This window comes from Pholcus phalangioides, unplaced genomic scaffold, assembly GCF_987345545.1.
Source record: "Pholcus phalangioides strain wild (caught in Gottingen) unplaced genomic scaffold, Ppha-v1.0 ptg000002l_1, whole genome shotgun sequence".
NCBI classification, from domain to species: Eukaryota; Metazoa; Arthropoda; class Arachnida; order Araneae; family Pholcidae; genus Pholcus; species Pholcus phalangioides.
The window spans coordinates 5,870,590-5,894,597 of NW_028301595.1; the positions used below are offsets into that span (position 1 = coordinate 5,870,590).

The following is a 24,008-nucleotide window of genomic DNA, read 5'->3' on the forward strand; positions in this document are numbered from 1 at the left end:
GGGGAAGTTATGTGTAACTAACCTCCTTTGCTTCTATGATCACGTGACTAAGGCTTTGGGTAAGAGCAAAAATGTCGACGTTGTTTACCTTGATTTCCAGAAGGCATTCGATCGGGTCCAACATGGCAAACTCTTGAAGCATTTACACGAGATTGGAATAGGGGGCAACTTGCTGAATTGGATAGAATCGTGGTTAAGAGATAGGTCGCAACGAGTTATGGTGAACGGGGAATTCTCTGGTTGGACAAACGTCACAAGTGGAGTTCCTCAGGGAAGTGTCCTTGGCCCCATACTTTTTTCACTTTTTATCGACAAACTCGATCAGGGTATCGATGGAATTACTAGCAAATTCGCAGATGATGTGAAGCTAATGGGGGTAATCGGGAATGAAAGCGATAGGGAGTTGCTCCAGACCAACTTAAACAAGATTGCAGCATGGGCAAATGAATGGAGCATGACGTTTAGCGTAGATAAGTGCATGGTCGCTCATTTTGGTTCGAACAACCCACGGTTCTCTTACGAGTTGAATGGTGTCACTATCCCGGATGCAACTAGAGTCACCGATTTGGGAATTCTCATTGACGAGCGACTTAAGTTTTCTGAACATTGTTCAGCGGTTGTCAAAAAAGCGAATAGAATGCTTGGTCTCATTTCAAAAAGGTCTCTTCGCGTTCTCCTAAAGTCATTCTTCCGCTTTTTCGAGGCTTAGTTCGTCCTGGACTGGAGTATGCTGTAAGGTTTTGGAGACCATACCTACAGAGGGACATAGACTTGGTTGAAGGGGTGCAGAGAAGAGCTACGCGTGTCCTTATTGGCACACAGGGCTTGAGTTATGAAGAAAGACTTCATTTTTTGAATATGTTTACATTGGATGAACACAGGTGTCGAGGAGATATGATCGAAGTGTTCAAAATTTTCAATGGGATGGATAGGATGGACCATGAACTTTTAGTACACCGCCAATCGACTGCTTTTACAAGGGGACACCAGTATCGATTGGTGAGGGACAATGCAAGGTTATGGTGTCGCAGGGAATTTTTCTCCAATAGGGTTGTTAATAAATGGAATAGCTTACCCCCGGAGGTAGTAAATTGTAACACAATTGACACGTTTAAAAAGAAATACGATAAACATGTTGGGGTAAATCGAGAAGCTATCCATTCTTAGAATAAGACAACCATAAGTATTCTTTATGGGCATTGTATAATATTTTATCATGTGTATATATTGTTTGTAATTTGTGTTAATTGCATTTTTAATTGGGTTGCTGTATTTTTGAAACATATGACAACCATATTTTTATGGGCATCTTTTTATCAGCCACCTCGTTGGGCATTTTGCCTGTTGTGGCGTTGTATTTGTATTTGTATATATATATATACATATATATAAACACACACACACAGTATATACAATTACCACAATGCAGCAGCTACAAGTTGGTCTGTTTGCAAACACTGCTTACACCACTTCTGAAGCAGCTCTTTCACCAGAGGATCTGAATGTGGAAGACGGACCCGGGCTAACAAAAATGCATCCCTGAAAATTTCAAACGTAAAACAAAAATTAAATACCTTATATACTTGCAGATGAGCTAAACCACCAAAACAATAAAATTAGCGTATAAGCACCCCTCCAAAAAAGACACGTAGAGAGAGGGGTAAAACATTTCTGAGTCAAAGTTAAAATTAAAAATATATATATAATCAAAACCTTCAAACCTTTTTCAATCAAGGACTACTGGGTGGATCAAGATTGGGGGAGGGGACACACACCATCTGCTGGCCGGCCCCAGTTATGCAAAATACAAATCAGTGATCTCATCTTTTTATTTTCTTCTCTTATGACTATTAATTATCACATCAAAATTTAAATAATTGATAATCATAAGAGAAAAAAAAATTAACTACAGCATAAGTGCAATTATTTATTTATTTATACAATATTGTTTGCCGTAGGCCTATACAAGAGAATGCAGTTGAATGGGGCATAGATACTGTTTGATATTGTACGAAAAACTAGTGACAGTGGGGGGAGTTGACAATAGAACTGGGGAGTTTGTTCCATTCATTAATGGTATGAAGAAAGAAAACAGTCAGTGGAAGCAAAAATTGGTTTTATTTTAAGGGAATGGTCGTCTTCTGAAGATGTAGGATGGTTTAGCTAGAATACCGGAAGTATCAAAGTTAAGATGACCATGAATGATCTTATAAAACAGGGTTAAACAAGAACAGGTTAAATGTTTAATGTTGAAATTAACTATACATCAGCTGATAATGACAGCACGAATATGTAGTTATAAAAAACTGCTTTTATTTTAAAATAAAAACCTTCTGAGGCAGTCCAGAAACAGGACAGAGGATAAAAAGTTATAATACAAAAATCTCAATTTTTCTGGTTTGGCTCACAAGTAAGAAACAATGCTTTTGCTATCAGTCACACATGCACACTGGCTTTTGTCTTTCCATAGGCAGCTGGAGTTTTATCGAATTTTGAATGACTTCATTGGCATCTGCCAATGGAAGATGAAAATACTACTATTCGGCAAATACAAAAATTTGTGTGTATGTGCAACAATAAATTTCTCCCCAGAAATATAAAAAAAAACCTGGAGTTCTGAAATCCCAGTTTATATTCTGGTAAAATGTGTAGGATATTCATGTCTCTCTTGGATTACTGTTAGTTTATTTTGGAACATAATATAGCTTAGCAACATTTTTCACCATGTTCAAAAGAGGTTCATATACTTGTTCAACTCTAAAATGGTGGTTTGACTCATGGACATTACGTGAAGAAGTAGCGAACAGTCACACTGAATCTTCTCAGGAAGAGGAAGGAAACAAATCTAAGAAAGCAGCAGACTTCCCTATTTTGACATTTACAAGAGTCTATGGACATTTTAGAAAAAAAAAAGATGATGTTTAAGCTAGAAAATTGCATCTTTCATTCTATACATAAACTTGAATATTTTGTACAATGTTTAAAAGTACTCAAAATCAAAAGAAAACAAATGAAAATTACAAATGAAATGTTTTTGTGATTATGTTTTACACAAACACCAAATTACCAAATGTTTCCTCGTTATTGCAAGTCACAGCCTTCAACACATCTTTATAATGGCTAAGAATTTGTGATTTTTTGTGAAAATATAGTTATCCTTCATTGATGAATTTGGATAATTCAAACTTTTTTGCTGTCCCCTTGAGCTACAAATTAACCAAGTTTGGCTACTTTGAACAAGAGAGAGAGAGAGAGGGAGTAAGTACCAATACATACTTGGGTCCAATATATTTTTCAATCAGATGAATGGCTTCATAAACTTTGTGGGTCAAAAGAAGGTAAGAAGCTGCTTTGAAATAATTTTCCATCTTCGTCAACTGAATCACGTATTTTTCACACAGCTCATGCCATAATGAATGGGACACTTGTAAATAGAAATAATCATCAAAACAATGCCAAATATTAAAATATATGACAAGAATAAAAACAAACATTAATTTACCTGCTTTCACAATCAAAAATTAAATTCCAGAATCAACTGATAATTGAATAAGTCTTTAAAAAACATACGTTACATAAATACATTTTCTCCTTATATGTAGGGCCTACTATCTTATAAGAGGATCAAGTTACATAATAAACCACTTCCCCTTTACTCAAAAAAACAAAGAAAAGCCACATGAAGCCTATTCACTTAGATATGCAAGTAACTTGTGGAACACATGAAATATATTTGTGGACACATTAATACTTTTAGTGAAAATTCTACATAACGATACCCTCTAAAAGATATTAATCTCTGGTCCCAATGCACTTTTCTTAGTGTTAACATATTTCATTTACTAAAGGTAACTCCTTTATAAAGATACATTTCTCCAGTTCTTTTCATAGTCTTATATAGGTGTTTCACTGAATATACAACAAGGATGTTCCTCGAAATACATGGTCAGTCATCCCAGTAGCATAAATATTATCCTGTAAATAATGTTTTGTTGTTCAGTTAAAAACTCACTGGGTTATGCCTCACATATTCTTCACAGTTGGAAGCTAGCATGCCACACATGTACAGTGAACCCTTAATTAATAAAAGCTCATGGCCAGACAAAGGTTGGCCACTTATATTTCACTGGTACAGGCTGTGTAAGACAGGTTAGAATACCAGTGAAACTAATGATTTATGAATTTTATGGGTATTTTCTCAGAAACAAGGGAATTTGACAACTGGCTTCATGCCAAGATGAATTCAGGGAAGAAAATTCAACTGCCTTTGTGGGGAATCGAAAACCTCATTTGGAGACCTACGTCTTGCACCGGAAATTTTCTGAGCTTTATTTACGAAATAAAAATGTTTTTACAATTATGTAAATTTTTATTGAAATAATTTATATTACAGCAGAACCTCATTATAATGGACCCTATTACAAGAGATGTCGCTTATAAGGGACAGTTAAAAAAAAATTTATAATAATAATAAATAGGGTGCTTATTTTTATCTGACAAGTTTTAGATTTCTACACTAGCCATTAAACATCAACCATTGTGTTATTCTGCATAAACATGGATGTGTTGTATGATTCGCCAGCCAGAAAAATTAAGATTAATGCAGTGTATACAAACACATCATTTTTAAATTAAACTCATGTTTATTCGATATACAGTAAAACCTGTCTTTAACAGAATTGCGAGGGGCAGAGATGTTTTTTCCTTTGAACATAGGTTTCAGCTTAGTAAAGGTTCAATTGACATAATGAGTAAAATTATGTAATGCATATACAACACATTACAGGCACTTAATGTGATACATTATATACATCAAAAATACATATTTACTTTAACATTACATGCATTAACTATTTGCATCACTGAATAGTGAGTAGAAAATCAAAATCAGTACAGTAATGGGTGTTTTTTCTAGTAGTTAATAAGAGAGCAGTTCACAGCCTCTGCTGTCTGACTTTCGGCGAACAGTTTTGTTTCAGAAACCATACTAAGAATGCCTGAGTCATTATGCTGTTGAGCAGAATTGTGTAGTTCTTTCAAGGCATCTGTATTAGACTTCATCCCCCCCCCATTGTTCTTCCAAAAAATACATTTATCCTTATTCTCTTCTTTTTTGACTTTCTTTAAAATTTTCAATGATAATGTCTATACTTGTAGTGTGAAATTCAGTTTGTCACTGTCATTTATGTTTAATTAATTTTCAGCACTGCGATCATGAAAAGCAGATTGCATGCAATTTTGAAAGTCTTACACATTTAGAAATCCAACTATTAGGCCGGGATTACACTATAAAAGTTTTGTAAAAGTGCTTTTATAAAACTTGAAAAATACAACCAATAAGCTGATCGATTATATTCAAGCAAATGCAACCAATCAGTTTATTGGTTGCATTTTTCAAGTTTTAGACAAGCACTTTTACAAAACTTTGATAGTGTAATCCTGACCTTGCACTGATTTCTTGCATATAAAAGCCTGATTTTTCCAAGAAAATTTGTTACGGTTTCAGGGAGCAAATACTTTGTTACACAAGGTTTATCAACAGCACCAATCACAGAACTATTTTTGCTAATGTAGGGGTGACTGATGTAGAATTGATATCACATTGGCAAGCACGGAGATTAAATAGAAAATTTCAGTAGGACACATTTTGTATGATCCCTTGGTTTGAGAAACAGTTTTTGTATGAAATTTCCCGTTAAGACAGGTGTCTAATAGAGGCTCCATTAAAAACAGGTTTTGCTGTGTAATAAACACTTTTTATAGCTAAGTACTTTACTTCCATTGATGTACAGCTTGTTGCATTATACCCCAATAAGATTTATTTGTTACCAACTTGACTTTCATTAAAACTGATCACCCCTATTAGTCCATTATAATGAGGCTCTATTGTATACCTGCTTTGATGCAAATTATTACTCCAACCAGTGAAAACTAAATTATTCTGATTAAGCTTAATTTCTAAAATAACAATTGCTGCAAAATACATACTTGATTATGGGTACATTGAGATGTAGCATCATAGAGATCTACTTTATCCATCAATATTAGTAAAAAATATTTAAAAACTTTAAAAAAAAAGAAACAAATTTTTATACTTTTAAGTTTTTAAAGATTTTTTACTAATATTGATTTTTATATTTATTTAAGTTTATTTATCGTGATGAAATATCACATAATAATGAGAAAAACAAAGTCAAGACATCACACATGGATTTGTACTGATGAACATGAAGTATTAATGAATAATTACAATTTCAAGGACAGAACAGAAAAAAAGGAGATAAATATATCAAGATTAATTCTGTATCTATGGAATGAGCAAGTATTCAATTAGAATAGAATACAGCATTTCAAATATATAGTCACGTATACATACTGTAATACTATAGTTTAGATATATATTCGACAACCATATTTTTATGGGCATTATTTTTCAGCCACCTCGTTGGGCATTTTGTCTGTTATTGCATTTGTATAATGAATAAAGAATATAAAAATGCTAGAATAATGTGAGAATTGTCTAGTGACTCCAGCAATCACAGTCAAACAACAGGAAGTGTTGTGACAATTGATGAACAATATTTATAAAATTGAATTTAGCACTCTGACTGATAGAACTCTTCTTTCAAAAATATTGATGTTAGCTATTGAGAAAAGATAATTTTTTAAAAAAAATTTTCAGTAACAGTATGGGAGGGTAAAAAATAATATTGTGTGATAGTTTGCTATAGAATTTTGGGATAAGGTAATGTAAAATGTTTTTTTTTTCTTTTTAACTGCTTTATGCATTAAGTGAATATTTAGAATGTTATTGTATATATTTGATGACCTTGATAAATTAAGGGGAAGACTGAGTTGTTTTTTTCTGAGTAGGAGAATGGATTTATAAAAAGTATAAATACAGCAAAAGGAGTATGTTTAGTTGCCAATAAAGATCGAATGATGGAGTTAAGTAATTGGCAGTTAGCAATCAAATTATTTTCTTTAGTCTGAATAAAAGGTTGCAACGTACTGATGGAGTCACTGTTTCAAACAGTTAGTTCATGTAATAGATGAGAATGAAAAAAGGAAATTGTAATATGACAACAAAAAATGGGTATTTAGATAACGTTTGAGGTAATAAAATTTGTAAACTATAAAACAAGATTTTGATTGGATATGTTTTACATCAGGCTTCCATCTAAAATTTCTATCTATAACAATACCTAGATATTTAATGGAGCTCACTTGCTTTAATGCAGTACAGCTACATAACAGATCATGTATTTAAATAGTTTTTTATAAATGAAAAATGAGGTGAGGTTTGGAGAACGAATGTATTTTTCATATAGTGATCATTAAGTAAAGCCCCAACTTACCCATTGGTGATACTGCTATATGATAGTCATTTAATTCTCCTGTTTCAGCTGCTTCTCGCAACATTTTATGAATATCTCCTTTCCAAATGGCATGCATGATATCATGATTCCCACTTTTCGCAAGCTTGTCGGCTGAAGAAAAAGAAAAATTCATTTCAGCAAACTAGAATATAAACAAAACATTTTAAACATCAATATTCTAATGCATTTTAACACGGGGAAAAAGAGAAAGTAAAATGATTAAAAATTAAAAAAATATATATAATATATATTAAAATATGCCATAGTGCCAATAATTTCAAATCAATACAACATCATTATACTCACTATCAGCATCAAAAGCAGCAAGAGCAGTAGACTGGTTTCCAAAATATCCAAATGCTGCGAGATCACCTTCCCCTAGTTTTTCTATATCCTTTTTGTCACCTGACAAAACATCAACAACTTGTACAGTGTTTTTGATGATATCTTCTTCTTTCTGTGACAGAGCAGAGTGGAAATTCGGAAAAAATGACTTCTTCCTGAATGGTTTTTCCTTCTTTTTCACATAAGCTTCAAAAGAATTGCCAAAGAGAAAACATTGAACATTATTTTTACGCATTTTTGGAAAGGAGAAATTAAATACAAATTTCTTCATAAAAACATAAAAAACCTGTTTTCTTTGTTTTTGCTATGCCATGACTCAAACCCTCTAAAAAGTCAAATAATTACTTTCAATACACAAAAACATAACAAAAACCCGCAGAAATACATCACTCTGTAAACAGTCGATACTTGTTACAAAGACCATGAGTAGAGATACGTAAATTTCACAAAAAAAATTTGTAATTCTGCAAAAAAAAGTTTCAAAATCAGAAATTTCGTATTTATTCAACAAAAAAAAAAGTAATCAGAAATTTTGCATCAAGTGACAAATTTCACAAAAAAAAACCTTGAATACATAAAAAAAAAAATTCGCATTTAAAAAAACCTGGCCATTATACTGGAAAGGGGCCGTTCAAGCATTAAAGTATTACGTAAGCAAATTTTTAGCCATTTTTGACCCCCCCCCCTTGTCAGCAAAATTTCGTCATCAGCTCTTCCCCTCTGAATCTTAACTCATATTTTCATAAAGGGTGGTTGATGACGTAAGCATTATCAGAACCCCCCTCGTCATCAAAAGTCAGCAAATCGGAAACCGCCTCCCCCACCTAGATGATGACATAATACTTGAATGGCCCCAAAGTGTTAAAGTACTTAGTTGAAATCTAACATTGTAGTGTATATATATATATATATATATATCTACTTTCCTCTAATTTAGCCATATTTTTCAAATGCTTTTATAGCATCCTTTCCTGAAATTCAAAAAAGTTGCATATACAGTCGAGTACACTTATAACATTAACCGTGGATATAACATATGGATGTGGAATTCTTAAAATTTGGCCCATTCACGTCTATATATTTTTACCTCTGTTGTAACATACCCTGCTTAAAGTATATACTGGGTATAACAAACCAAAAGAATGGTCTTAACCAAGAAAATAATCCGGATATAACATGCAGCAAAAAACCCCTGGAAAAATCACCTAGGGGCTATGTTATATCTTATAACCGAATTCGACTTTATTCACATCTAACACAATGTTAGAGAGAAAAGAAGCGACGATTGTGGTTTTCCTTTCAAGCATGCTCACAAGTACTGACCAAAATTACGACTTTTTATGACACAAATTACGACACTTTCTCACTTGAAAAAGTGTAAATTTTAGATTTAGCTAAAAAATAGCAGACATGCCAACTTTTGAAATCCAGAAATCCGGAGATTCTCCAGAGGGGGGTACCCCTCCTCCGACACTCATAGACTGGATCAACAAAAAAGTTTATAAAAAATTTTCGAAATTTTTTTTTATAAATTAAGAAAAAGTTACATTTCCCCCCCCCCCCCCAACGGCAGGTTCTGCATTGCCCCTGAGAAGAATATAATTCCATGCCAGTCTTTCCATGCAGAATATAGAAATCCCATCTACATACTGTTCATAAAGTATGTGTTTCCTTTCATGGATGCTATCAGTGATTGATAATCTTAGGTATATGAATTCTTAAAAGCTTTATATTTAGCTGTATATAGCTGAAAGTTTTATATTTTCTTTCTGAAGACGTTTAATCGGAAGAAACGATTAAAAAAAATTCAAATTACAAAGCTGCGGACTAAATAACGTGTTTACAGCGCGGCTGTTAATGGAATACAATAACGATTATACAGAAATTTTGGCAACCAAGGTCATGCCCCTGATTAATGATTGCCGATTGCTACGAAAATAAAGTTGCGTCTTTGCCAGTTGCTTAAATGCGGTCACAGAGACTTTTTTTACGGCTGCTCGATGGAAATTACTATGACTGTCCTCTATGGGTGTTTTCCCTAACGACGACGGTAATCATTGACGCCCCGACAACGTGAAAGCTCGCGTAAATCCAGAGAAATTTTAACAAATCCGGAGAGTGGGAGGAAGGATGAAAAATCCGGAGTCTCCCGCCTGAATCGGGAGAGTTGGCAGGTCTGAAATAGTAAAAAATCAAATTTCAGCATTTATTTGTTAAAATTGGCAAATTTTGCATTCATAGCATATATGTTGTAAATTTCGTATTAATCACGATTATTTCATAAATACGAAATTTGCATATCCCTAACCATAAGTTATTGCAACCGTTCCATTATAACGACCAATAGGAAAAGTCCCTAATATTTTCCCATTCATCCAATGTTATTTTTCATCCAACATAATGACCTACAAATATCATTCAATCTAATAATAATAAGCTAATAATACAACATCTGAACTAACTTTGCTCCCCCAATTTTTTTCACAGAAATTAACATAAAAGTGAAAGGATAATCTTGATAAAAGATAATTTGGCATAATTAGTTTCTTAAAGCCAGAGACCTGTAGGGACACAAATGGCACATACGTTAGATAAGGGATGTCTGACAGATATTTATTTGTGCATGACTGTTGCACACCCAATTCCCTCCATATCCCAAGGTTGAGCTTACCCTTTTTACATTGTATGAAAAGCTATCACCATAACATGATGCTATGTTGTCAAATAGGCATTTATAATGAATCATTTTTCTCAAGGTAAGAGAATAAGAGACAAGCGATTTTCATATTGGAAATTTGTACTTTCTTGTTTACATTCATTCAATATGGCTTTTAGGAATAAGTGGGTGCATGAAATTATTGCATTTCTATAATTTTCCAGCCTGATAGATTTTCATCACAACTGCTTATATTATAAAAAATAAAAATAAAAATAATTTTTTATTTCATTCAAATATAACTCTCTTGAAGTTCATTTCCCCCCCCCCAAACTTTTGATATACGTAATGACCTCCCAATGTAACGTCCGTTTTCCATGGGACGATAGGAGTTATTATACTATACATCAATGTCTGTGTGTGAGGAGTTCAACAGCGAAATGAACACACAAGTTACAATAGCACAATGCTGTTAATATGGTATGCATGTCAAGCAGGGTTCGAAAGTTTCAATCAAGGCTGAAAAAACAGTGTTTACGAGACTGAAAAACTTTGTTTTTGGCATAAACTTCATTGGAGAGCTCATAAAAATCCTCACACTGCAAGTTTAATGTGAAAAACTTGAAATTGAGGCACAAAATTCAGAAATGCAGCTGAAGCTGGCAGGCTCTTTTACGCAAGGAGGGTATGAAAACAGCTTGCTTTAAAATTTTATAAATATGAGAAAATTATAGCCATATAGTTAGAATATGTATATGATTGCTACATTTTATTTTGTATATCAATTCTTTTCTTATGACTAACTGGCAACAGACTTTTGATACACCTCTTGTGAAACAACTACCAAATCGCATTTGTGATTTGGTAGTTGCATTTGAATGCACCTCCTAAACATTCTGAACAATTTTATTTTGATTTTCTGGAGAGGGAGCGGAAGCCCAGGTCAATAAGATACTCACCTGAAATACCAAAGGATGTTTAGAGGTGTCGCGAGTTCAATACCCAGTTTGTCCTTGTCAGAAAACTTTCCTGACACAGGGGTACAGCAGAAATGGTGACATGATTGCAGAAAAAAATTGCTACCGTAGGGAGTCTCCATCAATGGGTTAGCGCACCAACCTCTCGACGAGTATAAAAAACAAGCCTACCGTTCGGAATCAGAAATAAATTGTAGGTCCCGGTCTAATTAGCCCTCGTGTGCAGAAAATGACTGTGGTGCGACAAAAATGATCGTCGAGAGACAAGCTTTTTTTATGGACATTTTTAGAAAAGCATTTTAGCATTTTTAGAAAAGCATTGTCACATTTTACCTGGTGTGGCAATACTATCTGTGTGAATGTATATGTGTTCCTATATTTATGATGTCTGAGTTGTGAACACTATGTGTTTTGCGAAATGCCCCCACCTACTAATTTGGAAGTTAAAGTAACAGATGCCTGATTTTTGTTTTTTGTAAATAATACATTTTTGAGCTGCCTGCTCTCAGTGGAAGAGATTCTTTTTAAACATTAGACAGCTCGCATTTGCACCTCTAAATTAAAAAAAAAACACAATTTCAGCCGATTACCTTGGTTCTGCCTACAGGGCCTGCCTTAAACCCAAGTCTCTCACAAAGTGAATAACAGGATATGCTAAAGATATGTAGAAAATGTGTATAAACCCAAAATGTAGTGACAGCTATATGTGTTTAGGAATCATGTGCGTTCCTTCTCCAGTAGCAAAAGACAAAAAAAAACAAAAAGAAAACACTTGGTTACTCGCTTGTCAAGATGCCAAGTCTAAACCAATTTTTGACTTGCCGTTTTGACAAGCGAGTAACCCCTCTCTATATGGCAGGGGGTGGCTACTTATCTTCGTTTCGAGGGCCAACATAATGGTCAGCTGCATCGTTGTAGGTTGCACAAGGGGAACCAAGCCACACCGAAGAAGGAATTTCACATGGTTCTGAAACACATAGAGCTATTTTTTCTGACTATATTTTGGGTTTATATACATTGTCCATGTCTTTATCCTTTCATCCAAAAAGTAGTTTTTTCCTACGAATATGCTTATTTCCAAAAATTAATGAATAACAGAATTAAATGAAAAAGATCAAATTGCTTTGAAAAAAAGAAAAAAGGGTCAATAACATACTTGCTTGAATAGGTTCAACATGCTCTTTTTTCTTAGTCTCTTCTACAATAAAACAGAAAACTTTCATGTAATGAAATGCAAACACAAATCAAGCTCATCATTCATTTTTTATTAAGCTGAATTGCCATCCTGTATTTCAATATTTTCAGCAACTGAGAAAAAGGTTTCCAACCTTTTAGGACTGGCAAAGAATTTTCTGATAATGCCAACTATTACAGTAGATTTGGAGCATATCAGAAAAGCAGTTTAAAAAAAATCATGGCCCTACAGAATTAAATAAAATCATAAATGAATGAATATTTTTTTAAATTATGTTGTTAAAAGATTAATAGTCATGCCATATCGATATAGCACTTCAAAGAGTTTGTATAAGAAGTGGTTTTTCTGAGATGCATTATTGAAAATGAAACAATTTAGAAGACATACATGGTATAGGGATAGTACAAAGTTTACATAGATGTAGGTTTTCAGTGCACTATCTTAAAATTTTGCTGTTTCATGGAAGCAGATGAATAAAGTATACTCTCGAAACTTTGAAGTTCCATCAAATTTTCCCTACAAATATGAGTAATTTCAGTTTGAAAGGGGGTCTTGATTCTTAGACTAGGTTTCCAGTGGACTCAAGCAAGAATTTTTGACAAGTCCAAGATTTTTTGAAATTCCACAGTAAATTTAGTTTATAGCATAAAAACAATGAAAAACAACATTCATATTAGCATCCCCCCCCCCTCCCCACAAAGGACTGTAGCTTCAGCCATGGGTCTTGACAATTTAATGAATTGAGCTGTGTTAAATTTAGGGCAAAACAGCTAAGAGTAGATAACCCCCTCCTTTAAAATGTCATTTTCTACTATTTTTCGGATAATTCAAGTTTTCAGTAATTTGAGACAGTCTCGGTTTTACTTAACTTGGATTATCATAACTTGACTGTACCAAGAAACCTGCATTTTGAAGCTAGAAAATAAGGCTGTCGTGATGATTCAGATGCATAAAAAAATTGAACTTGCAAAATTTTTCAAAAATTAGACCATTACAAAAAAAGACTGGTTGACATTATAGTTCTGAAGTCAATGTTGATATGGCATTAAAACCATCAACACATCCCATGACTGCCATCTCTTGACTTTGGTAAAGTACAATTAAAGATTATGGAAAAGCCCAATCTCTTGTGGTTTTTTATTTCATTTTGCAGATCCCCAAAAACTTATTCCACACTAATGGGAATTAATTTTAATATGCAATGGCAGATTTATCATATCTTATCTAGTAAATATGAGCATCTTCTTGTCAAATATTGCCAAAGTACACTTCATACTGTTTTTATTAGTTATTTTTGACTGGGGGTCTTCAATGTATGACCTGCAGGCCACAGCTCTTTCTTTGTGAGTAGCATAGCTCAGTGGCCTCACTTAAATGTCAAATGTGGTTCTTGCTGTGTAAATAATTGAAGGGGCCTGCTTTAGATGTTTATCAGGGAGAGCTGCTTTACTTAAATTTTAACTTCCAAAATGAAATAAAGAAACCCAGGTTACTTTCTTTAATTAAATCTTCAAATGATAAAATATGAAATTATGAGTAACAGTTACCAACCATCCGTTTCACCATTGACAGCTTCATTGCCATCATTTGCAGTGCTTTTGATTACCAATGCCTGAAATAAGACATCAAACTTTTCTAAGATTTGATAAACAAATAAAATAATCATATAATTATATCAATAATTTACATATGAATGATATTACATGTATCAATACAGATATTATATCAAGAAAATAATATAATTATTTATGTTTATATAAATAATATTTCCCCCTTCCCTTTTTGTTAAATCTATATATATAAAATTGATTTTCTGTCTGTCTGTGTGTGTGTATGTTCTCTATACAAATCTACAATTTTAGATCGATCGTCGCCAAATTTTGCATATATACCAAATGGGACCCGACTTGAATGATACGCTACTTTAAAATTTTGTCAGCCCAGGGCAAATGCCCCAAATGGGCAAAAAAACTGTCTGGCAACAATGGTTTTTGGGCCTCAACAATCACTTTCCGAACGTTTACTTTGGTTACCGTGGTTCCGTAGCAATGCGTTTCAGACGTGTATATGCCTTTACAACGGTTTGTCACTTCTTTAATCCTGTTAGTATATGTATAATAGTTTATGCCTTTATAATGGTTTGCCACATTTTCAATATACTCTCAGTAATGAGGCTTTTTGAATAGACGTCATAATCATCATCAGCATCGCTTTGAGAGTCAGGAAAAGGGTGATCCTCACAGAAATCAGTGCTAAAATTGTCGATTTTACTGTAGAAATGCAGAAATTAGTGGGATTTTCCGCCCCATCAATAATTTTAAAAATTGTACTGAATTCTCGATTTTCGAAATATTCAGTTCGCTTAGAGATATACGAAGCCCAGGAGATTAAATATGAAGTAATTAGCCAAACCTATACTTTTGAGTTGGATATTCGAGCAATATCATTGATTTCATTTATATCTTCTCAAGTATGAAAATTAATGTCTCCATATTGTCTCTTTTGATATTTATTTGCATAAATTCATGTGGGTTAGGATATTTTAAAATTAGTTATGAGCCCGTGAAAAGTGCATCGAAAAAATTCCACAGCTTTAACTAAGGATTTTTGGAAGCTGGAACAGACAGATGGATAACTTGAAGTTCAGGGGGTGGAGGTTTATCAAAATACCTAGCGCCCCTTAAAAAAGGAAAATATATATTCATTTCTACGTTTCTGTAAATCTAAATTTATTTATTTCATGAATCGCGCAGGAAGTCGCCATATTGGTTAACTTGGACACGGTTTATATGTCCCTCAAGAAAAAGAGAGGGAGATATCACGTGATCCAAAAAAGCCTCATTGAAGAAACCCGGGCAGCGCCGGGTATTACAGCTAGTAAAAGATAAAAACAAGAACTAGTATTACTGCTGGAAAATATTGAGAATAAATCAGTTGATTTGAAACTCAACCTGATAATTCATAGTAAATCTTGCATATGAACATTTTTCATCAAATCTTCATCAGGTCTTTTTTATAGAAACTTAAAAAATTTTTTTTTTTTACTTTCAAAGTTACAATAGTTTTGAACATATACAAATCATAGCTAAATACACAAAAATAAATTTTTCTGCCGGAAGTTTGGTTTATTTATTTTTTAATCATTTTGAAGAAACCCCTCCCATTCCTATCTTACCCATGTGTGTAACACACCCATTAAAAAAAACAATAATTTCATGCTTTGAAAGCTTCCCTTCTAAATATATAAGTATACTAGGGGGGCTCTACCCCCCCCCCCACTTCTCTTCCCAACATATCTTGTTTATTTCGTCGCACTTCATCCGCGTGCTATGGAAAGGGGGAAAGGGACGTGTTAAAGCACCAGCTTACTGAAGAAGCGCATTTTAATAAAAATAATAGTACAAAGTACAATACAAATACAACGCCACAACAGGCAAATTGCCCAACGAGGTGGCTGACTTAAGAACATCATGTATCCCTGAGCCCCTACTGCTACCTACCTACTACTGCTACACCACACATGTACCCCCCCCGCTCCCGCGGAACCCCCCCCATAGAATCGGTACATGCGGGAATGTGCGTGTACGTGTAGTGCAACCTGACGTAAAGTTTGTTTCTGTGTAATGCTTGTTATGTGTAGTGCTGTCATCTGCCCCCAGTTTTTCTAACTATGAGTGAAGTGTTATGGTTGAATGATTTACCGTTGTAGGACTGTTGCTCTCTGTGGCGAGACTTTTTAACGGGGAGATCGGCTCGCATTTGCGCCTTGAAGTTGGGAACCACAGAAAACCAACTTCAGCCGACCACCACTGTGGGGGTTCGAACCCGGATCCTCCGGTTAATAATAAAGCAACAAAAAACAAATGAGATTCATCAAGTACCCCCAGAAAACTTCCCCATGGGGTTCCCCAGATTCAATTCGCTGAATTTCAGTGGGGCCCCACACTGGATATATCTTGGGCTACCGATGTGTTGCAAATTTTACAATGTTAAACCACAAAAATCAATGAGATACATCCAGGGGCACCGAATTACAACCTGCCAACATTTCCATGGAGCCCTGACCTGGAAGCTTGTCAAACACCCCCCTGTGAGAATTTTTCATTTTTATCAATTTTACAACGAATAAAATCCAGGGCCCCACATCCAGTAGCGGGTACACAATACGCAGATTTTTAGTGGGGCCCCCAGACTGGCTATATCTCTGGCTTCCGCTGTTGCAAATTCTACAACAGAAAAGAATGAGATTCATCCAGGGCCCCCAAAATGAAACCTGTAAACATGGGGCCCCCGACTTGGAAGCTTGTCGGTCATCCCCCAGAGCGAGTGCCATGAAAAATTTTCATTTGTATTTGTTTTACCAACGAATAAAATCCAGGGCCCCCCCCCAACCAATTACCCGGGACACCAATTTGCATACTTTTGGTGGGGCCCCAGACTGGATATATCTTTTGCTTCCACTATCGCAAATTTTTCAACGTTAAAGCAGCAAGAAAACAATGAGATCCATCAAGGGCCCCTGGAAATGAAAACTTTTTACTTATACGTGAAATCTCCCCCCGGGTACCCCGATCCTGTGTTGGGAGCACTGCTGTTGCGTGTATATTATACATATACATACCTCTCGGCATGGACACCCCCCCCCCCACAAGGGCAGGGCTGACAGGGACCACAACGATTCTTATCACTTTTTGATTTTTCACACTATAAATTAATCACAGAGGGGCCCCTGAAAAGCTGGTTTGGGGGCTCGAAATCTAAATTCCAGCCTAAGGGCTCTGCTGTAGGATGTAGGAGCCTCTCGGTACATGCACATAACATGGTCTCGATGGGTCAAATAGGTCCCGATATGTGCTACAGTTAAATGAATATCTAACCCAAAATCGTAACAGATTTCCGTCACTCAAAAACTTCACCCACTTCCGTCATTCTGTTGCTTAGCAACAGGCCCTTTTCGAGTTTGTGATTTTATATTATAGAGTAGATAAGTAGTAAGGGTTTCTTTCTCTCATATGATGACATTTATACACTATCTACCAATAAGTATTTGGACACCTGTGATAGAAAAGAAAAACTAACTTTATTCAAAATCAATAGTTGGTAGAGCCTCCACGAGAGGCAATTACAGCGTGAACCCTCCGGGGCATACTTTCCACAAGTTCTTGTGTGACGGCTAGTGGTATTTTCTTCCACTCGGCTTCGAGAAGACATGTCAGTTCCTTCACCGATTTTGGACGGGTAGGGCACCCCTTAATTCGGCGATCCAACTCGTCCCAGAGGTTCTCGATAGGGTTCAGGTCTGGGCAGGCCAGTCCATTCGATGAACCCCATTGGCACCATACCAAGCCTTGGTTAACCTCTCAGTATGACAGCTGGCATTGTCATCCTGGAAGTAACAGGGGTCCACCCCGTGAAACTGCCACAACGTAGGAAGCACATTGTCATCCAAAAGTGTGCAGTAGGCATCCGCGTTGAGCTTACCATGAATGGGGACCAAGGGTCCCAGTCCATACCAGGAGAAACACCCCCAGAGCATAATGCCACCTCCGCCGAACTTGACTGTTGGCACAATACATTCTGGCAGGAGACATTCTCCAGGCAGACGCCACACCCAGACCCTGCCATCCGAACAGTAGAGGGTGAACCTTGATTCGTCGCTCCAAAGAACCCGTTTCCACTGATCTACGGTCCAATTTCGATGTGCTTTGCACCACATTAACCGAGCAACGCGGTTGGACTTTGTGATCAAAGGCTTACGGGCAGCAGCATGACCATGAAAACCAATCAGATGTGCTTCCTTACGGATGGTATTCATTGAAACAATACTCTCGGATGCCTGTTGAAACTCCTCGCGGATGAGGGCCATCGGTTGAGTGCGGTTCTTCCGAATTTCTCTGGACAGCACCCGTCGGTCTCTATCTCCCAGTTTCGTTGGTCTGCCGACTCGGGGTAAATTCTGACAATCACAGCTCACCTTCCTTTTCTTAATCACATAGGCCACTGTCGATTTTGGGTACTTCAGCTCGCTTGATATGTCCCTTAAGGCTCTGTAATTTTTGTGATACCCGATAATTATACCTTTCTCAAAATCAGAGAGCTCCGAACTGCGCGGCATCTTGCATGCGACTAATGCCGATGTTGTTTCCTACACTATATATACCGGTGGAGGGCGTGACGTATCTCAGGACCGCAGATATCGTCATTTGCATAGGTGTCCAAATACTTATTGGTAGATAGTGTATAATATTACACTCATCAGATGAAAAACACCTGCCAGTGCTATGATGGTATTCTGATTATATTTTAATTAGAGCACTATTGTATCAAGAAAAGATTGCTAGCAAATATCACTTCTGTTCCAACTATATAAACTATATATATTAACCCCCTCCATAATCATCATAAGGTGTCATCTCTGATTGTAAGGTTGGCAACCATGACTCACCATCCTATTAGATCTAGTCTCTCTAACACATAGGTTCCCAACCTTTTTTCTCCCATCGCCCGCCAACGCAATCTAATCCATAGGATCCTATGTTATACCCGTAGCTTCTACCGCCCCCCTGAAACATTCCATCGCTCCCAGGGGGCGCTAACGCCCACATTGGGAATCACTGCTCTAACAGATGATACTGTTGTCCACTCTACTCCTTCAGGTCTTCTGTCCACATTCTTCTTGGTCTTCCACTCTTCTTATATCCTTCCAATATCAGTGTTGTGTCTTCTCCAGTAGACCCTCTTAGGATGTGTCCAGCATACTTCCACTTCCTTACTGCAGCATTTCTTATCAGAGCACGAGAAATTCCCAGTTCTTCTCGTGACTTCTTCATTGGGGATTTTGTCGGCCCACTTTATTTTCAAGATTTTTCTGTAGCACCAAACATCAAATGAGTTGATCTTTCTTTTCAAATCCCTCCACTGAAGAATTTTCAGCAAAAAATTTAAATGAAGCAGGGATAGTTTAGCTAAGCCCCAACGTAGAATTGAAAAAAAAATTGTGACGTAAGTCACAGAACATTTTTGGAGAGAATATTAACTCTCTCAACAGCATTGAGGATATGTCCTACTTTCTTAAAAGTCTTTTATACTAGCAATGACAAGCCCAGATATTATGTAAATCTTGATTTTTCAATGGAACACATTTTCCTATACCCCTTACTCTGCACCTGCTGAAAATCAGAAGAAAGCCTACTTCACAAAAAAAGATATGACATTTTAAATAGGATTTCAGATATGCTTGCTAAAAGGTTACCAAAAAAAAAAACCAGGAAAAAAAAGAACTCTTTTGTGTAAAAACACTATTATGTTACTGTATAACATTTTCAGTTAGATGAGGGCTCATTGCATAGCAACACAGGACATTCTGCTTTGGGGAAGCTAAGTTAAAAATACAAAAAACTGGGACATTTTTTATCATTTACAAAATGTGTAAAAAGGTGTATGAATAGAGTTATTTTTAAATCAACCCTCACCCTACCTTAATCTCGTTTTTTATTTTTTACCAAGCTATTTTCTGACAGATCTTTCTTTACTTCTTAACAAAGAAGGGCAAAACAATTACTAAATGATGAAAAAAAAACTCCTTTTATTTCCAAACATCACCGTAAAGCTACCAAAGTATGCATTTGTTCCAATATGAGACTAAGAAAAGTTCATTTGTCAGAAAAGCAGTTACAAAAATGAGAAGTGATAGATCAAGGGTGACTAACTTGCACCCATGAATGACACTAGTGGCAGGCAGTGGTGTATACCAAGAGCAAAATGTGAGTTTGTTGAAATTTTTTTTCAAAATTATGAAAATTATTTAAAGAGAAATTTTCACGTATCATGGAATCACTTAGAAAAAAGTTTTTGACTGTAGAAGACTACTCATTTTCTGATGCCAATACTCTCTGCACTGGTCCGTTAAACATGCTAAAATGAGCTTTTACCAAATTTTGAACAATAGATTAGTGCCTGTTTTCCAACAATCCCTAACCTGTTTAAATGGATAAGAAAACCCCGCTCATTATTTGTTTCCAAGAAGTGAGAGTGTTCCCTAACAATAGGGGTGATTAATACGACTCAACATCCTTCCACTCAAAGGTTAAAACATTTGTACACATCTAAAAATTCTTTTCCTCTTTTAAAAGGAATATTATAATATCTAGGCAAACAGTCTAAATATGGATTTTGTTTCTGCAGTAATCTGTGTCAGTCTTAAAGACAATTTTGATTCCCACAATTGAAGAAGTACTCATCCTTGGAGGGAATGTATATTAATTTGATCTAAAAAAGATGTTTCAATTTCAAAAAACGTTCATCTCGAGCATGTTTCGCTATACAATGTTTTAGTCCTAAATGAAAATATCAGTAATAGAAGTTTATTACCTGTTCTTTTTCCCCTTCATTGCCATCAAGGGTGTTAGTAGCATTTTCAGAGGCTAATATCTCCATGTTAGACGACTGCACTTTCTTCTTCTTCTTTCGTTTTATCTTATTTTCTTGGTTGAAAAAAAAATAAGAAACACAGAAAATTATGACAGAACACTGACAATTTATAATGCAATAAAATACAGTAGGGTCTATATGTACTGAATTTCTGTACAAAAAATTTTCCAATGTAATGAGATTTTTACACAGCTTGCTTACATTTTTGATTTAAAAATTCAAATTTCAATTTTCCAAAATTATGCTCAAATTACCGAGTTTTGACTGTTATCCGCAACTGCAGTCTAGTTACTAGCATTCTATGGCTAAGTTGGCTAGAAATACGAACTAAAAAAGCAGTTTTTAAACTGAAAACGGTCAATAAAATATGGAGTAAAAGAAAAAGTTAAATAAATAAAAAACAAAGAGAATTCTACAATAACTCAAAAACATCCTAAGAGAATTGAGACACATTTAGCAAAGCTGAAAATATGTGCAATTCTTCCAGGTAAAGAAAAGACTTGATCTATTATGGAAAGAAGGAAATTGTTATATAAGGAAACCCCGCAGCATATAACCTGATACATGATGAGATGTAGTTTCATTCTTATCATTCTCATGCAACGGAAGATAGTAGTACAACGGAAGATAACTAGTTGATATTAGAAATCCTTTCAATAAAATCTTTGTGTAAAAAAAAAAAATTGTTAAACTTCTAAAACCCAGGATCCCTTAGCCTAACTCTCCCAAACAAGATTAGATTTCAAATAACTCCCATCACAACAGGCACTTCAACTACACCCAGAGGTGTTGCAGAAACACTGCTATGATTACAAGATTCAAAATAATTTAATCTCCAGAATATTTTGTAGCACCTCTGGCTGATCTCATTACATCCTAAAATGCTGCAGACACATATAATGAATATGTGATGGTGAGATATTAATCAAATACCAAAGAAAGTTAAAAGATACGTGTTTTCAACACAAAGCATGGACAAAAATTTATAACATACCTCCTCCTTTTCCGGGTGGCCTCAGTTCCACTTGCTCAGAAATTCTCCATTTTAAAACCATATTATCGTCACCCCCACTGTACATAACGTCAGGATCAAGCGTGCTCCACTCTATAGATAATACTCTTCCAATATGGCCTTGAAAATTCACAATGGGCTGAGCTGATAGCACGTCCCATATCTGTAATGCCATAACATACAAAAATAAAATGAATGGTAGGTCTGTGTGAGGATCCTAGAACAAGTGGGCATTGAAGGTATGGTAATCTTGAATAGGCTTTAAGCTGTCTAATTAAACCTTTGTATGCACATAAATGATTGAACAAATGACAAAACAAAATCGCATGAAAACAAAGTTAAAATCAAAGTAAGAAATGGATGAAACAAGCAATATGGAATGATTTGAAAAACACTTGGTACATTTTTCATTCTTCGTTTAAATTGAGGATGAAATCGATTATGAATTTTATCGGATTTATTATTGATTTCAATATGCGATTTAGGATTTTATATGCGAATTAAGATTCAATATGAAATATAGGATTATATACTTGATTTCCGATTGTATACGTAGATTGTGATCTCGCAACTGATTTTATACTTAGTTTATGATTTTATACTTAGTTTATGATTTTATACTTAGTTTATGATTTTATACTTAGTTTATGATTTTATACTTAGTTTATGATTTTATACTTAGTTTATGATTTTATACTTAGTTTATGATTTTATACTTAGTTTATGATTTTATACTTAGTTTATGATTTTATACTTAGTTTATGATTTTATACTCAGATTATGATTTTATAGTTGTTATGATTGTAATGTATATTTTGTAATATATGCTTTTTTATGAACAAATTGCCAGAGGTATTCAGTCCGTGAGGACCACGAGCCGATATTGCCATATGGCGATGTGGCCTGGGTATCTTTCGGTTTGACGGTACATTTTTCAAACTTGGTGCATATGAAACTTTACAAAGCAATGAAACACACACCTGAAAGAAAAATTTTTTGTCGCAGAATGTGTAGTTGGATCACAACAGCAAATGCTGTAGATGGTTTTGCTTTTAGACAGCAACAACATTTGGAGAGCATTATACTAGAAGCAAGTGACATATTTTTTACAGTGGATTCGCTGTGTACATTTGAAAGCACCATCTGATGATGCATATGGTTCCATCATGATGAAGCAGACCCATTTCGATTATGAAATGCTGAACTACTTGAATGAATGTTACATTTCTGTTCCAAGGGATCTGACGCAACAGTATTTTCACCTCATTGCTCCATATTATACCATACTGTGATGAAAAATACTTGTTTAGGTGTGTTTTACACCTGAGTTTGCATTACAAGTTTTGGATCTTACTGTACATGCAGGGAAATTTTTTCCCCAACATATTTTGTGACCACAAGTTTCAAATTTTACATCATCTCAGGGCACAAAACTCACCATCACATTGAAACATTACTGTTATCAAGCTGAAAATCCCTGTCATTTCTTTCAAAGCCAGAAAAAATGTTAACCAAAATACACTTGTTTCTGCTATGCATGACAAACAGAACTTGGGGAAAAACAATTTTTCCCCCATGTAAATTTAAGTGCAATATTTCCTTTCAACACTTAAATTACAAAAAGTACAGAAGACTAGATACTCTTTTTCCATACCTATGAATGATGAATTAGTTTTTTCTTCTTCGATTACATTGAAAAGAAAAGAAAAACAAAATAATCACATACTTGCACAGTATGATCTAATGATGCAGAAGCAAGCCTTCCTGCAACATGCATGCTCCATTTGACCTCAGAAACTCTATCAGTATGTCCTTTGAGTACACGAGTAGGCTCTGATATTTTCACAACTGAGGCATTCTCATCATTCAAATGTTCTAAATTAAAAAATGATTATAAATTAGGGCTACTCCAATTAATCAATCAATTGTTAATCGCAGGGTTAAGAATTTCAGTTCAGTTAAATTAATCAATCTGATTAAAATTTGATTACAATTTTTATTAAAAGTTTGAAAA

General features: G+C 35.1%; 1 protein-coding gene across 1 annotated transcript in view; it reads right to left on the bottom strand.

Moving 5' to 3' along the window:
- Positions 1 to 24,008, bottom strand: part of LOC149089134 (gem-associated protein 5-like) — a 79,820-nt gene that overhangs the window by 20,458 nt on the left and 35,354 nt on the right. The window contains exons 12-20 of the mRNA XM_089240105.1: positions 23,721 to 23,869; positions 21,977 to 22,157; positions 20,923 to 21,035; positions 14,104 to 14,164; positions 12,514 to 12,555; positions 7,686 to 7,910; positions 7,359 to 7,490; positions 3,277 to 3,424; positions 1,420 to 1,539 (exon numbers count right to left, since the gene is read on the bottom strand). Of these exons, the coding sequence (XP_089096231.1) occupies positions 1,420 to 1,539; positions 3,277 to 3,424; positions 7,359 to 7,490; positions 7,686 to 7,910; positions 12,514 to 12,555; positions 14,104 to 14,164; positions 20,923 to 21,035; positions 21,977 to 22,157; positions 23,721 to 23,869 (1,171 nt within the window). The remainder of the gene's footprint in view (positions 1 to 1,419; positions 1,540 to 3,276; positions 3,425 to 7,358; positions 7,491 to 7,685; positions 7,911 to 12,513; positions 12,556 to 14,103; positions 14,165 to 20,922; positions 21,036 to 21,976; positions 22,158 to 23,720; positions 23,870 to 24,008) is intronic.